We start from the raw sequence: 14,519 nt of genomic DNA, 5'->3' as shown, positions 1-14,519 counted from the left end.
CCATTCTAACACATTGCCACGTCTGTGTTGGCCCTCCCGGACATATACATTTCTGAATAACTAAGTGACAGCTCCACATCTAGACATGGGGGTCACAAAAGAATAGGGATGGTTAGGGAAAAAAGTGTCAGCAGCACTCAAAGTCCTGTAAATGGCTTGTTTCTCTTGTTTCCAGATGATGCAACAGGCTCTCAGCACAGACGTTTATCCATAGAACTTTGTCTGTGGCCATGAAATGATATCTGATCCTGTCACCAAACAACGTGAACCTAAACAGAAAAACTCAGCAAATGAAAGGGTAAATCAGTGATGGTTATACATTTGTCACCCAAGCCACCAAAGTGCACTCAATAAATGTTCTTCTTCCACTCCCACCAATTATGTCTTCATGTACTGCTGGGTTCCACAGCTGAGGTGGAGAGAGCTTACATACAAGTAGGGACTGTTGGCATCAGAGATTTGGCCAGGTGACCCTTGGGGTACTTATGTCTGGTCAGATCAAACTCTTTTTTTTGCTGTTTTTGCCTTTGACTTCCATACTTATCTCTGGATGCTTTCTGCCCCTTTTATAATCTTTCTCCTCCTCTGGAATATATTTTTAGTCAGGCGAAATTCAATATCTTCTTAAGAGTCTATGCCAATGTACAGCAATTGTCGTGACTTTTAGTCTGACTTCAGGTGGCATGGTGGTTCAGTGGTCAGGGATCCACATCTTTGTAGGTTTCCTCCAGGTGGTTTCCTCCCACAGACCAAGGATGTGCAGGTTAGGGGGAATGGCCATGCTAAATTGCCCATAATACCAGGGACATGCTTATTAAGAATGGAAAATAGAGTTACAGGAATAGGGTGGGCCTGAGTGGCATGCTTTCAGAGTGTTGGTGTGGACTCGATGGGCTGAATGGTCTGCTTCCATACTGCAGGGATTCTGAGATAACTCCCTGGAATCATTTTTAAAAGGGCCTTGTGCTTTCCTTCTTTGCTCCTGCCAGGTTCACAACAGACTAACAAATCTCCACAATCCACGTGTGCATATGTTAAGTGAATGTCTTCATGAGGATAACAATCAGGAAGGCATAAACAGACCCTTCTGTCCACGCCGACCAGATATCCCAACCCAATCTAGTCCCATCTGCCAGCACCCGGCCCATATCCCTCCAAACCCTTCCTATTCAAATACCCATCCAAATGCCTCTTAAATGTGTAATTGTACCAGCCTCCACCACATCCTCTGGCAGGTCATTCCATACAAGTACCACCCTCTGCGTGAAAAAGTTGCCCCTTAGGTCTCTTTCATATCTTTCTCCTCTCACCCTAAACCTATGCCCTCTAGTTCTGGACTCTCCAATCCCAGGGAAAAGACTTTGTCTATTTATCCTATCAATGCCCCTCATAATTTTGTAAACCTTTATAAGGTCACCCCTCAGCCTCCGACGATCCAGGGAAAACAGCCCCAGCCTGTTCAGCCTCTCCCTATAGCTCAAATCCTCCAACCCTGGCAACGTTCTTGTAAATCTTTTCTGAACCCTTTCAAATTTCACAACATCTTTCCGATAGGAAGGAGACCAGAATTGCACGCAATATTCCAACAGTGGCCTAACCAATGTCCTGTACAGCCGCAACATGACCTCCCAACTCCTGTACTCAATACTCTGACTGATAAAGGAAAGCATACCAAACGTCTTCTTCACTATCCTACCTACCTGCGACTCCACTTTCAAGAAGCTATTAACCTGCACTCCAAGGACTCTTTGTTCAGCAACACTCCCTAGGACCTTACCATTAAGTGTATAAGTCCTGCTAAGATTTACTTTCCCAAAATACAGCACCTCATATTTATCAGAATTAAACTCCAAGTGCCACTTCTCAGCCCATTGGCCCATCTGGTCCAGATCCTGTTGTAGTCTGAGGTAACCCTCTTCGCTATCCACTAAATCTCCAATTTTGGCGTCATCTGCAAACTTACTAACTCTACCTCTTATGTTATAGGGATGTATGTGTGAATGATGTTTAGAATTGAAGGAACTGATTGACTTGTTTGCAGATTACATTAGCATTGTGATGCATAATAATGAATGAAGAGAGAGGTGGTGAAAGTACATGTTGAAGCAGAACTAGGGGTGTTGCTGGAATCAAAATGGTGGTGAGCAACGATGTGATGGAATTTGGTGCCCAGTAGAATAATGATGTGGGGTGTAAACAACTGGATATACATGAATCGGTAATTGTGCTCACCCCTCTTCCCCTGTCAGGTCATTAACTGGCTTCCTGCATTCAATCCAGGTAGGAACACTACATTCCTCTTCAGTCACCTCTGATTCTGTTCTCTTCTTTGCATTCCCAGGAATAGACCTTCCTTCCTTCCATCTCATTAACGCAGGAAGCAATTTCTGGTCTCTCTGCTTTATTTCTACTTCTGAATTTCACCTCTGCCCTGCAGTGAGGTGTAATCACATCAGGGAAATGTGGATCACTCCCAATCATTCCTTGAGCTGTACAGCATGGAAACAGACCATTTGGTCCAATTCGTCCATCAGTAGACATCCTCAATTAATCTACTCCCATTTGCCAGCATTTGACCAAGATCCCTCTAAATCCTTCTCATTGATGTACCCATCCAGACACCTTTTAAATGTTGCAACTGTACCAGCTTCCACCACCTCCACTGACAGCTCTTTTCACACAGGCACCACCCTCTGCATGAAAATGTTGCCCTTTTAAAGTTGCCTGTTTTTAAAAAGTAAGCTCTTCCTCTACTGTGAGCAGTTCCTCAGAGGTCCGTCCAAGGTCAGCAGTGAATTGCACTGTTTATTTTTCTTCAAAGGAAGAGATACTTGTAACTAAACAGCAAAGGCAGTCAGTTATGCAGGTTCACTGCTTCTTTTAGCACCTCCCTCATGATACCTGCATTCTCAATTCCTCCCATTTAAAAAGTACCATTGTTTTGATATTTTCTCCCCCTAAGTACCAAAACTTAAATCAATTCATAAATTGATAAATCAATTTATGTGCCAAGAATTTGAAGAAGTCAGATCCAACACTGAAAAAAAACTTCAAAGAGCAGCTTGTACAGCTACAATTTTCTCCCGTCCTCCATCTTGGATTACCCAGAATCAAAACTTGAGATGGAAAAGCCATGATTGAAACAAAATTGATCTCCATGATGAAGCTGGATATTACTATACATGCCATCATCTTCCATGATACGCATCCACTCCAATGATTTCCTGCTTTTATTCATATTGAAGAATTATTTTTCTTAATTCATTCAAGAGATGTACACATTGTTGGCTCTTCGATATTTATTGCAGCTCTCTACTTTTCCCTGAGGTGGTGGTGGTGAGCTGCCTTCTTGAACCACTGCACTCTCTAGGCTGTAGGTTAGACCCACAATGTCCTTGGGGAGAGAGTTCCAGGATTTTGATCCAACACCAGTGAAGGAACAGCAATATACTTCCAAGTCAAGATGGTGCGTGGCTTAGAGGAAACTTGCAGGTGGTGGTGTTCCCATGGATTTACTGCCCTTGTTCTTCTGGATGGAGATGTCGTGGGTTTGGAAGATGCTTTGCAAGAATCTTTGGTGAATTTCTCTATATCTCTAGAGTACACCTCCTTCCTACTGAGTGAGGGAGGGAGTGAATGCTTGTGGATGCAGTGCCAATCAAGTAGGCTGCTTTGTTCTGGATGGTGTTGGGTTTCCTGCATGTTATTGGAGCTGCATCTAGACAAGTGGGGAGTATTCCATCACATTCCTGACTTATGCCTTGTAGATGGCGGGCAGGCTTTGGGGAATCAGAAGATGAGTTTCTCGAAACTGTACTTCTTGCCTCTGATCTGCTCTTATAGCCATTGTATTTATGCGAACAGCCAGGATGTTAATAGTGGAGGAATTGAGTGATAGTAACACCAGTGAATGCCATGGAGTGTGGTTAGATCTTCTTTCGTTGGAAATGGTCACTGACTGGCATTTGTGTGGCATCAATGCTATTTGCCACTTGTCTGCCCAAGCCCTGATACTGTCCAGGTTTTGTTATATTTCAACATAGATTGCTTCACTGGCTTTGGAGTTGTAAATGGAGCTGAACATTGTGCAATCATCAGTGAACATTCCCTCTTCTGACCTTATGATGGAGGGAAGGTTAATAATGAAGCAGCTGAAAACGGTCACGCCTAGGACACTACCCTGAGGAACTCCTGCAGAGATATCCTGAAGCTGAGACAACTGACCTCTAAGAACCACAACTATCTTCCTATGTGCAGTTCTCCAATCCAGGAGGAAAAATTGGAGAATTTGCCATCTGACACCCTTGAATCCCAGTTTTGCTCAGGCTTCTTAATGCTACACTCAGTCGAAGGTGAACTTGATATCAAGGGCCATCACTCTTACCTCACCTCTGGAATTCAGCTATTTTGTCCATGTTTGAACTAAGGCTGCAATGAGGTACGGCTGAGATAACAAACTGTCTCTAAGAAAGTAAACAACTTGTGAGGCCTTAGCATTTTCTTTTTTACAGTTAGAACACTGGAAGCGGCCTGGGTGTCGTCAGATTTGCTTTAGGTTTTAGATTTAATTTTAAGTTGAAGTGTTTGGGGTCTCAACAGAGTTGAAAGCTTCAGTGAATGTCTACTAGCTGCTACTTCCTCTGAATTTTCTCTTGATGTTTTTTCCTCCTGGATTGGAGAACTGCATGCGAGCTTCGACGTCTGAATTTGCCTTTTTGGCAAGAGGTGTGCTTATGGGATGTTACTATATTGGAACAGTTAATTAGTAATAGGTACTATATTTATTATTCAGTTAAATTTTCCAATAATTAAGTTATCCTAAATTCCTCTTTCCTTGATTTTATTTAAACATTATAGTTAAAATGAGCGGTTTGATTGGTCTCATCGCATCTGGAACATGACACTTCACATCTACCTTTAAAATAAGAAAAAGTTAAGATCTAGGCTATCTTCTTAAAATAAACTGAGGGAGTCTGGTCTGGTCCATAACATCTGATAACACTGTTGATGATACCTTCCATCACTTTATTGATGATTGAATTGAATTGAATTTATTGTCCTGTGTACCGAGGCACAGTGAAAAGATCGAGTGTAGATGACGGAGGGTGGTAATTGACCAGGTGGGATCTGTCGTGCTTTTCGGGAAATTTCCACATCATCAGGTAGTATCCAATGATGTAACTGCACTGGAACAGGTGAGAGTAATCACCACAACCATCTGATGAAGAAGCAGCGCTCAGAAAGCTAGTGCTTCCAAATAAACCTATTGGACTATAACCTGGTATTTTGTCCTTCCTAACTCTGTACACCCCAGTCCAACACTGGCGTCTCCAAATCATGAGATGGATCATCCATTCGTCATTTTTGGATGAAGATTGCTGTGAATGCCTTAGCATTATCTTATGCCCTGATGTTTTGGGCTCTCCCGTCATTGACAGTAGGGAGATTTATGCAGCCTCCTCTTCAAGTGATTTATTTCACTGTCCACCACTATTCACGACTGGATGTGGCAGGACTGCAAAGTTTACATCTGATTGCTTAGCTCTGTTTGTCACATACTGATTATGCGGTTTGGCACACAAGTAGTCCTGTTTTGTAACTTTATCAGGTTGACACCTCATTTTCAGACGTACCTGGTGCTGCTCTTGGCTTGCCCTCCTGCACTCTCCATTGAAAAAGGGTCGATTCCCTGGTTTGATGGTAATGGTGGAGTGCCAAGTCATGTGGTTGCAGATTGTGCTCGAGTACAGTTCTGCTGCTCTTGTTGGCCCAGAGCACCTCGTGGATGTCAAATCGTGAGTTATTAGATCTGTGCAAAGTCTGTCCCATCTGCCATGCTGATAATGTCATATAATATGATGGTAGGTATTCTTAATGTGAAAACAAAACTTCATCTTTACAAGGACTGTCCAGTTGACACTTTTACCGATACTGTCATGGACAGATGCAGTTGCAGTCTGCAGATTGTTAAGGATAAGGTCAAGTATGTTTCTCCCTCTTGTTGGTTCCCTTATCACCTGCTGTAGACTCAGTCCAGCAGCTCTGTCCTTTATGAACCGACCAGCTCAATCAGTAGTGTTGCTGCAGAGCCACTACTGGTTGGTGGAGATTGGAATCCTCCATCCAGAGTACATTCCCAACCTTCCCCTCCCCCCTTCAGTGCTTCCTCCTAGTGTTATTCAATATGGAGTACTACTGATTCATCACCTGAGGGAAAACAGCTTGTGATAATCAGCAGGATTTCCTGTTTAACCTGAAGCTAAGAGACTTCATGGGGTCCAGAGTCAATGTTGAGGACTCCCAGAGCGTCTCGCCCCTGACTGTATACATCTGTGCCTCCCCCTCTGCTGGGTTTGTCCTGCCTATGGGACAGAACAGTTCCAGGGATGGTAATGATGGTATCGGGGACATTGTTTGTAAGGTATTTGTCCACTAGACAAATATTTTGGCTACAGTATTAAAGGAATTAGACTTAGACTTAGACTTACAGTGTGGAAACAGGCCCTTCGGCCCAACAAGTCCACACCGACCCGCCGAAGCGAAACCCACCCATACCCCTACATTACCACTTACCTAACACTACGGGCAATTTAGCATGGCCAATTCACCTGACCCGCACATCTTTGGACTGTGGGAGGAAACCGGAGCACCCGGAGGAAACCCACGCAGACACAGGGAGAACGTGCAAACTCCACACAGTCAGTCGCCTGAGTCGGGAATTGAACCCGGGTCTTCAGGCGCTGTGAGGCAGCATAAGCCTTGAATTAAAAATTAAATTCTTAGCAAATTAAATATATGCAAAACGTGACTCATGACACAATTACACTGTAGAGAATGTGAACATCACCAGGAAGCTACTAGTGGTGGTAAGGTGGTTTAATACATGTCCAGAAAAGCTGGTTGCTTGGTTGAGCTCATAAAGCGATGGATTAAGCGTATTTGTTAAGGGGGAGAACTGCCACGAACTTATACATGACAAGATGAGGTGTCATAGAAACAGGAAGCTTCGTGTATAATGTGTCTGGGTTTTGCCTGGATGTCAATGATCTAACATCCAGCCTGCCAAACTACCAGCAACAAAAGAATACTGTGAAGGCTTTGGTCTCAGTTCCTGTGACCATGTTTTCACACTATTTGTTGTTTTATATATCGCTTTATAAATGAAGTCTAAAATAAACCAAAGCTTGTCAGGTTTTACTTACATGTTTTAATATCAGCTGTTTGGTTACATCCATGTCTTGACAGATTGCAATCTGAGACACATTGGCCAGGGATCCTTCCATTGTGACCTTTCAGGATGGGGCATGTTCACATGACTTCAATAAACCAATTCTGAGGAGGGGTCACTTGACCTGAAAAGTTATCTCTGATTTCTCTCCACAGATGTGCCAGACCAGGTGAGCTTTTCCAGCAACTTCTGTTCTGGTTTCAATAAATCTGGTGAAGATTCAGAATCTTATAACTGGTCACCTACTTTCTCACAACATTACTCTTTTTATATTTCCAGAAATGATGTTATGGTTTGCCAACTTGGTTACCAATAAATTTTGTAAGCTGTCTGCTCTACCCAGTGAGCTTACCATGGCTTCAAAAGCTTTCTACCCACTGTGCATGAATGAGAGAAAGAGCAGAAGCAAATGTGAGAGAGAGTGCAAGTATATGAAAGAGTGTGAATGTGTAAGAAAGTGCGAGAGTGAGAGAATGAAAGGAAATGTGAGTCAAGAGTGTGTGTGTCAGTGCATATGAATGACAAGCAGTGATAGACAGTCAAAAAGAGCAAATGAGTATGCAAGACACAGTAACACGAGAGATGTATATGTATGACAATGAGAGACAGTGTGAGAAAGAGTGAGTGTGTTTGTGTAAGACAGAGAGAGACATTGAATGAGTTACTGTGAGGCAGTGTGCGCGCCAGAAGTGAGTGCAAAAGGGAGTGAGAATGTGTACCAGCGAGTGACTGAGGTGTGTGTGCGTGTGTGAAAGGCAGTGAGGATGTGTGTCAATGAGTGAGTGTGAAAGGGAGTGAGGATGTGTATCAGGGAGTGACTGAGGTGTGTGCATGTGTGAAAGGCAGTGAGGATGTGTGTCAGACAGTCAGTGAGTGTGAAAGGCAGTGAGGATGTGTGTCAGTGAGTGAGTGCGAAAGGCAGTGAGTGAGTGAGCGTGTGTGTGTGTGTGTGTGTGTGTGTGTGTGTGTGTGTGTGAGAGAGAGAGAGAGAGGGGCAGTGAGGGTGTGCGTAGTGAGTGAGAGTATGTGAAAGGTAGTGAGGATGTGGGTCAGTCAGTGACTGAGTGTGAAAGGCAGTGAGGATGTGTGTCAGTGAGTGAGTGCGAAAGGCAGTGAGTGAGTGAGTGTGTGTGTGTGTGTGTGTGTGTGTGTGTGTGTGTGAGTGAGAGAGAGAGAGAGGCAGTGAGGGTGTGCGTAGTGAGTGAGAGTATGTGAAAGGCAGTGAGGATGTGTGTCAGTCAGTGAGTGTGAAAGGCAGCGAGTGTGCGTGTGTGAGAGAGAGAGAGAGAAAGGCAGTGAGGGTGTGTGTAGTGAGTGAGAGTGTGTGAAAGGCAGTGAGGATGTGTGTCAGTGAGTGAGTGTGAAAGGCAGCGAGTGAGTGTGTGTGTGTGTGTGTGTGAAAGGCAGTGAGGGTGTGTGTAGTGAGTGAGAGTGTGTGAAAGGCAGTGAGGATGTGTGTCAGACAGTGAGTAAGTGTGAAAGGCAGTGAGGATGTGTGTCAGTGAGTGAGTGTGAAAGGCAATGAGGATGTGTGACAGTGAGTGAGTGTGAAACGCAGTATGTGTGACAATGATTGTGAGACACAGTGAATGTGTGAGCCAGTGAGAATATGTAATAGTGAGTGAGTGAACCTGAGAGAAACTGAGTGAGTGAGAGACAGGGAGTGAGTGACAGGCAGTATGTATGTGTAACAGATAATGAGTGAGTGTGAGAGATAGTGTGTATGTGATCATTCAAACTTTGTTAGATTCTGGAATAGCCTGATTGCTTTTATTGCAGGAAATAGAAGACTGTAATACAAGGAGGAAGGATTAGGCAAAGTCAACATGCTTTTACAAAAAGTAAATCAAATGATGTTCTGAGGACACTACCTGCAGGGTAGATTAAGGACAGCAGTAGTTACAACATATGAAGGTTTTCAAATAGCATTCAGTACCACATAAATGGTTACTACACAAAATTAAGACACGTGGGATTAGGGGAATATATCAGCAGCATTGATGTTATTAAGTGATACAGCAGGTTTTAAAAGGGGGCGAATGGCTACTCCTCAGAGTCATATAGAATCAGTGAATCCGCACAGTGTGGAAACAGGCCCCATGTGGCCCAGTGGATCCACACTGAACAAAATCCCACCCAGACCCAACCCCTATCCTGTATCTCCCATGGCTAACCCACCGAGCCTGCACATCCCTGAAAACTGCCGGCAATTTAGCATGACCAATCTGCTGAACCCGCACATCTTTGGACCGTGGGAGGAAACTGGAGCACCCAGAGGAAACCCACACAAACACGGGGAGAATATGAAAATTCCACATAGACAGTTGCCCAAGGGTGGAATCGAACCCGGGTCTCTGGCACTGTGAGGCAGCAATGCTAACCACTTCTTCCGCTTTTGTGTAAAATCCTGACCCATTAATTCCCAGTATATATAGCCTGTCATTGATTCCTACAAGAAGGTGATGGGGAGACATCTTCTTGAAACACTCTATTCCCTGAGGAGAAAATGTTCCCACTGTGATGTTAGGTAGGCATTTCCAGGACATTGACCCAGTTGCAGAGAAGGAAGACCTGATATATGTCCAAACTGAAGTGATGGAATTGGGATGTTGGAAGGCTTTGTGATTCAGATCCATATCTCCACAAGTGGGCCTTCAATAACTTGCTACAACTTGACGAATGCATATATAGTTAAAGTGCTTTAGTTTTTTCAACTGTTTAGTAATGAAATACATAACCTGTCAACTACATGATGCAACAAAGAACAATGTGTCAATTCTCTCCAGCAGCTTGGAAAGAATTAACTCACAAAAGAAATAAAAACAGAAAATGCTGGAGAGACTCAGCAGGTCTGGCAGTATCAGTATTGAGAGGAACAGAGTTCACACTTTAAGTCCAAAATGACCTCATATGTCTGTAAGTTAGCTCGCTGAGCTTGAAGGTCTGTTTTCAGATGCTTCATCACCATACTAGGGAATATCACTGAGTCTCCAGTGAAGTGCTTTATCACAGACTCTCACAGATGATGTTACCTAGTATGGTGACGAAACGTCTGAAAACAAACCTTCAAGCTCAGCGAGCTAACTTACAGACTTATCATCAACCTGCACGACAAATCTTCACAAAACTCACTGACTTCATACGTGTTCAGAAGAGACATATCGGTCTCAAAGCATTAATTCTGCTTTCTTTATAACGGCAGCCATATCAGCTGAGTTTCCCCAGCACTTTCTGTTTTAATTTCAGGTTTCCAACATCTGCAGTATTTTATTTATAAATAAAATAAGAAATTTGATCATCACCACTGTCCTCCAAATCTTTTGAAGGTCTAGTCACACAGATTCTACCAAGACATTAGTTGATTTTGGTGACTAAGTACTCCAGTTGTACTAGTCTTTTTGGCTAAACTGGTGAAATGTACACTCTAGAGATAAGTTGATAGAGCTAGTGCAATACCCAGAGTGCTGCATTGTTGGAGAAGCCATCTCTTAGTTGAGTTATTAGGCTGAAGTCCCATTTATGGATGTTAAAGAAACGATGCCAGTATTTTTAAGAGCACAGGAATTATTCCTGGTGTATTATCCCTCAGTCAACATCACAAAAACATATTACTTTGTCACTGTCACATTGCTGTGTGTTGGAGCTTGCTGAATGCACATTATCTTCTATATTTCTGACAATGCAATAGATTTGAAAAGCAGCTCATTTGCAATAAAGTGTTTTCAAATAGTCTGTGCTGAAATGTGATATAAAAATATAAGTCTTTCTCTAGTCTACTGCAGAGATATTCTCACTAGCTCTTTACTTGTAGGTTAGTGAGTTTGCAGATTCTTCCTCATCTGCACAGATTTCCTCCGGGCATTCCAGTTTCCTCCCACAGTCCAAAGGTGTGCAGCTTAGGTGGATTGACCATGCGATATTGCCATAGAGTCCAGGGATGTCAAGATTAGGCAGATTTTCCATGAGGAATGGAGGTTATATGTTTAGGATAAGGGGAGGTGGGTCTGTGTGGGATGCTCTTCAGAGGGACAGTGTGGACTAGACTGGCTGAATGGCCTGCTTGCACACTATAGGATTCTATGATTCTAGTGGTTAAATTCCACACCCATCTCATTGCCAATGCCACCTCTCTCTGCACCCTGGGGAATAGGGAGCAGGGGTGTGTGTGATTACTACATCGCTGAGAGTAAAGTTCATGGGTGGGATCAACTAAACTGCACAGGCAGGAGGGTGGCATAGGCAGACGGGTCTTGCTGGAAGGAGAGGAGAGACAGCAAAATGTATATTTTTTTTATATAAACAATCCAGAGATAAAAGCATTCTATAGAAAGATCATCAATCTGAAACATTAACTTTGCAGAGATGCTGCCAGACCTTCTGAGTATTTCCAGCATTTTTCTATGGATAAACCAGACACAAGACCAGGAACAGAAATATCTTCTGGCTTGACCAGTGAGCTGCCATATACAGGGTCCACTCTATACAGCTAGCAGTGAAAGGACGAGGTACTGGTCAGCAGGAGACTCAAACTAAGTAGTAGAAATAACCCAGATATCAGACATACAGACTGGTTAATACAGTGAGACTCAAAGTCTCCCCAACCTGATTTCTCTTTTATACACAAATCAATATTTGCAAAATATCAGGTATAAAGAGTTAGAATACTTTCGCTCAGCTATCTATCCTAGCCTACATCTCACTTTAAGGTTAAGCAGCCACTTTGTATAACTGGGGATGCTGAGACCACAGAGACTGACCTGAGGTGCATGGACATACAATACTTCTGTTGTTTCTCAGTGATGAGCTGCATTGGATCCAGGCAACAATAGCGGTAAGTGCAGTTTCCACAGCAGAAGTAAAAGAATGAGCAGTCAAAGCCAATGTGCCAGTTTCCAAGTTTATCTGTGTACCACAAACAGTCATTGTCTGCAGACACTGCATGAGAAAGCAAAGAACAAGACGACAGAGAAATATAAAAAAGAATTGGATCAATTTTTTTCAGTATTCTTCATATCAGACAAATCCTAGGAATAGGCTTGAGGGTTACAAAACGTGTAAACATTTTCTTTACTTCAAATTGAATATTGCCTATTGAAGGAAAACAAGAGAATGATTTCAAACATCTTAAATTTCAGAAATTATTTACTAGATCTCTTGAAGCCAAATTGTAATGAAAGTACAACTTGTGAGCTCCAAAATGAACAGTGAGTTACAGGATAATATCAATCTGCGCTTCTAATCGGGCAGTAAAGATCAGATAGGTGCTCAGACATTCCAGATGTTGGAAATACTTTAACAATGGCATTAAAGAGGAATATCACAATGAGAGAACTGAACAAGGCTGTAAAATGCAAAATACGAGAAGTTTATCAAGGTTCAAGAATGTACAGACTGATGAATGATAACAGCCATTTACATTAGAGTGGTGATGCATACTGATCGAAGCTAGCAAGGGATTACAAAAAGGAACCAGGCGCTGAGCTAATCACCTATCATCACCTAGCCACCAATCAACTATCCACCTATTCATCATTCAAAAGCCATCAATGGCACGGTCTTCATATTCGAATCTGACCGTTTAAAAATGTTTATGTCAATGCTCATCATTGGAAAACTGTAGTTAACATTTCATAATGAATAATAATTAACATTTCATAATTTTTTGAACAGGTACAGTAATAAAATGGTTATATTACTAATTTATTCATTGGAAAGTTTGCCAGAATGATTTAGAGATAGCAGGAAATTAGTCATCCTTCCCCAACCTCCCTTTTCATGATTTCAGACCGATGACAATCTTGATAACTCCTGACTGCTCTCTGAAATGGCTAAATAAACTATTCTTTGCCCATGTTACTCCACAACTCAAATATGTGTTAAACCAGATGTAACACCCAGCATCGACCAAGATACTAGAAACAACAAACACACTATCAGTTCAGTTGACCCTGCACATTGCTTCCCACTAACATCTGGAGCTGTGCCAAACTTGGGAGAACTGATTCAAGGAGGTCACTCCAGGACATCTCTACAGGAGATGCTCAGGGTAGATATTTTCCTTATCAATCTGTTCAGAGATGTTATAACACACCTCTGGAGCAGGTAGCACTTGAAGCCTTGTCTCCTGGTCCACAGACAAAGACACTACCACTGTGCCACAAGAGCCCTAACTGCTCAGTGTAACTACTTTTAATCAACCCGTTCTGAATTACTTCTAGAACTGGTGGAACTTGAACCTCTATAACCTAATCCAGAGATCAGGACATTGCCACTGCACCATGAGAGCTCTCAGGTGCTAAGGGTATTGTCCCAGACCCATCTTCAGCTGCTTCATCAGTGACCTTCCCTTCATCATGAGTTCAGAAGTGGGAAAGATAGATTCCAGTTAGACAAGGAATCAAAAGTAATCAGGATAGATAGGGTCATGGATTTAGGAACACTGACAAATCAGCAATAATCTTATTGAATGGTGGAGCATACCTCTTCTCCTAATTTGTATCATTAAACTTTCACTTATGATTCATTTGTGACTCCTTAGATACTGAAGCAGTCCATGTCCAAATACAGCAAAGCCTTAACAATACCCATTATGCTGACAAGTGGCAAGCAGTATTTGTGCCAAACAATGACCAACTCCAACAAAAGAGAATCTAACCAATATCACTTGACATTCAATGGTGTCATCGTCGCTGTATCCGCCATTATGAAATACTGGAGGGGAGGGTGCTTACCATTGACTAAACAGTATACTGGGCATGCCATATAAAAACAATGGATACAACAGCATGTCAGAGAATAGGAATATTGCAATGAGTAACGCAAGTCCTTTCTCCCCAAAGCCTGTCCACCATCTACAAGGCACAAATCAGGAGTGTTATGGAATGCTGTCCACTTGTCTCGATGGGTGCAGCTCCAACAACACTCACAAAGTTTGAACTATCAAGAAAAAAGCAACCCACTATATTGGCACCATATCCACAAACGTCCATTTCCTCCACCACTGACATATCAGTAGCAGCAGTGTGTATACTAGCTACAAGAAACACTGCAGAAATTTACTAAAGATCTTTAAATAGCACCTTAGATAAGATATAAGCAGCTTATATCTTATCAAAAGGCAGACTATTTAGAGGGGACCTGAGGAAAATCATTTTCACCCAGAGGGTGGTGTGTTCTGGAGTGCACTGCCTTGGGGAGAGTAGTTGAGGCTGGAAGCCTCATAATCTTTACAAAGTACATGGATGCAAACTTGCAGTCAAGGTTATGGACCGAGTGCTGGGAAGTGAGATTA

At 42.7% G+C, this 14,519-nt stretch overlaps 1 protein-coding gene across 1 annotated transcript in view; it reads right to left on the bottom strand.

Annotated features, from left to right (window-relative positions):
- shisa4 (shisa family member 4) overlaps window positions 1–14,519 on the bottom strand; it is a 76,307-nt gene that overhangs the window by 50,366 nt on the left and 11,422 nt on the right. The window contains exon 2 of the mRNA XM_060845224.1: window positions 11,986–12,163. Within this exon, the coding sequence (XP_060701207.1) occupies window positions 11,986–12,163 (178 nt within the window). The remainder of the gene's footprint in view (window positions 1–11,985; window positions 12,164–14,519) is intronic.

Source organism: Hemiscyllium ocellatum, chromosome 26, assembly GCF_020745735.1.
Source record: "Hemiscyllium ocellatum isolate sHemOce1 chromosome 26, sHemOce1.pat.X.cur, whole genome shotgun sequence".
Lineage (NCBI taxonomy): Eukaryota > Metazoa > Chordata > Chondrichthyes > Orectolobiformes > Hemiscylliidae > Hemiscyllium > Hemiscyllium ocellatum.
Note: the sequence above shows the minus strand (reverse complement) of the source record. Positions and strands in the feature narration are given on the sequence as shown.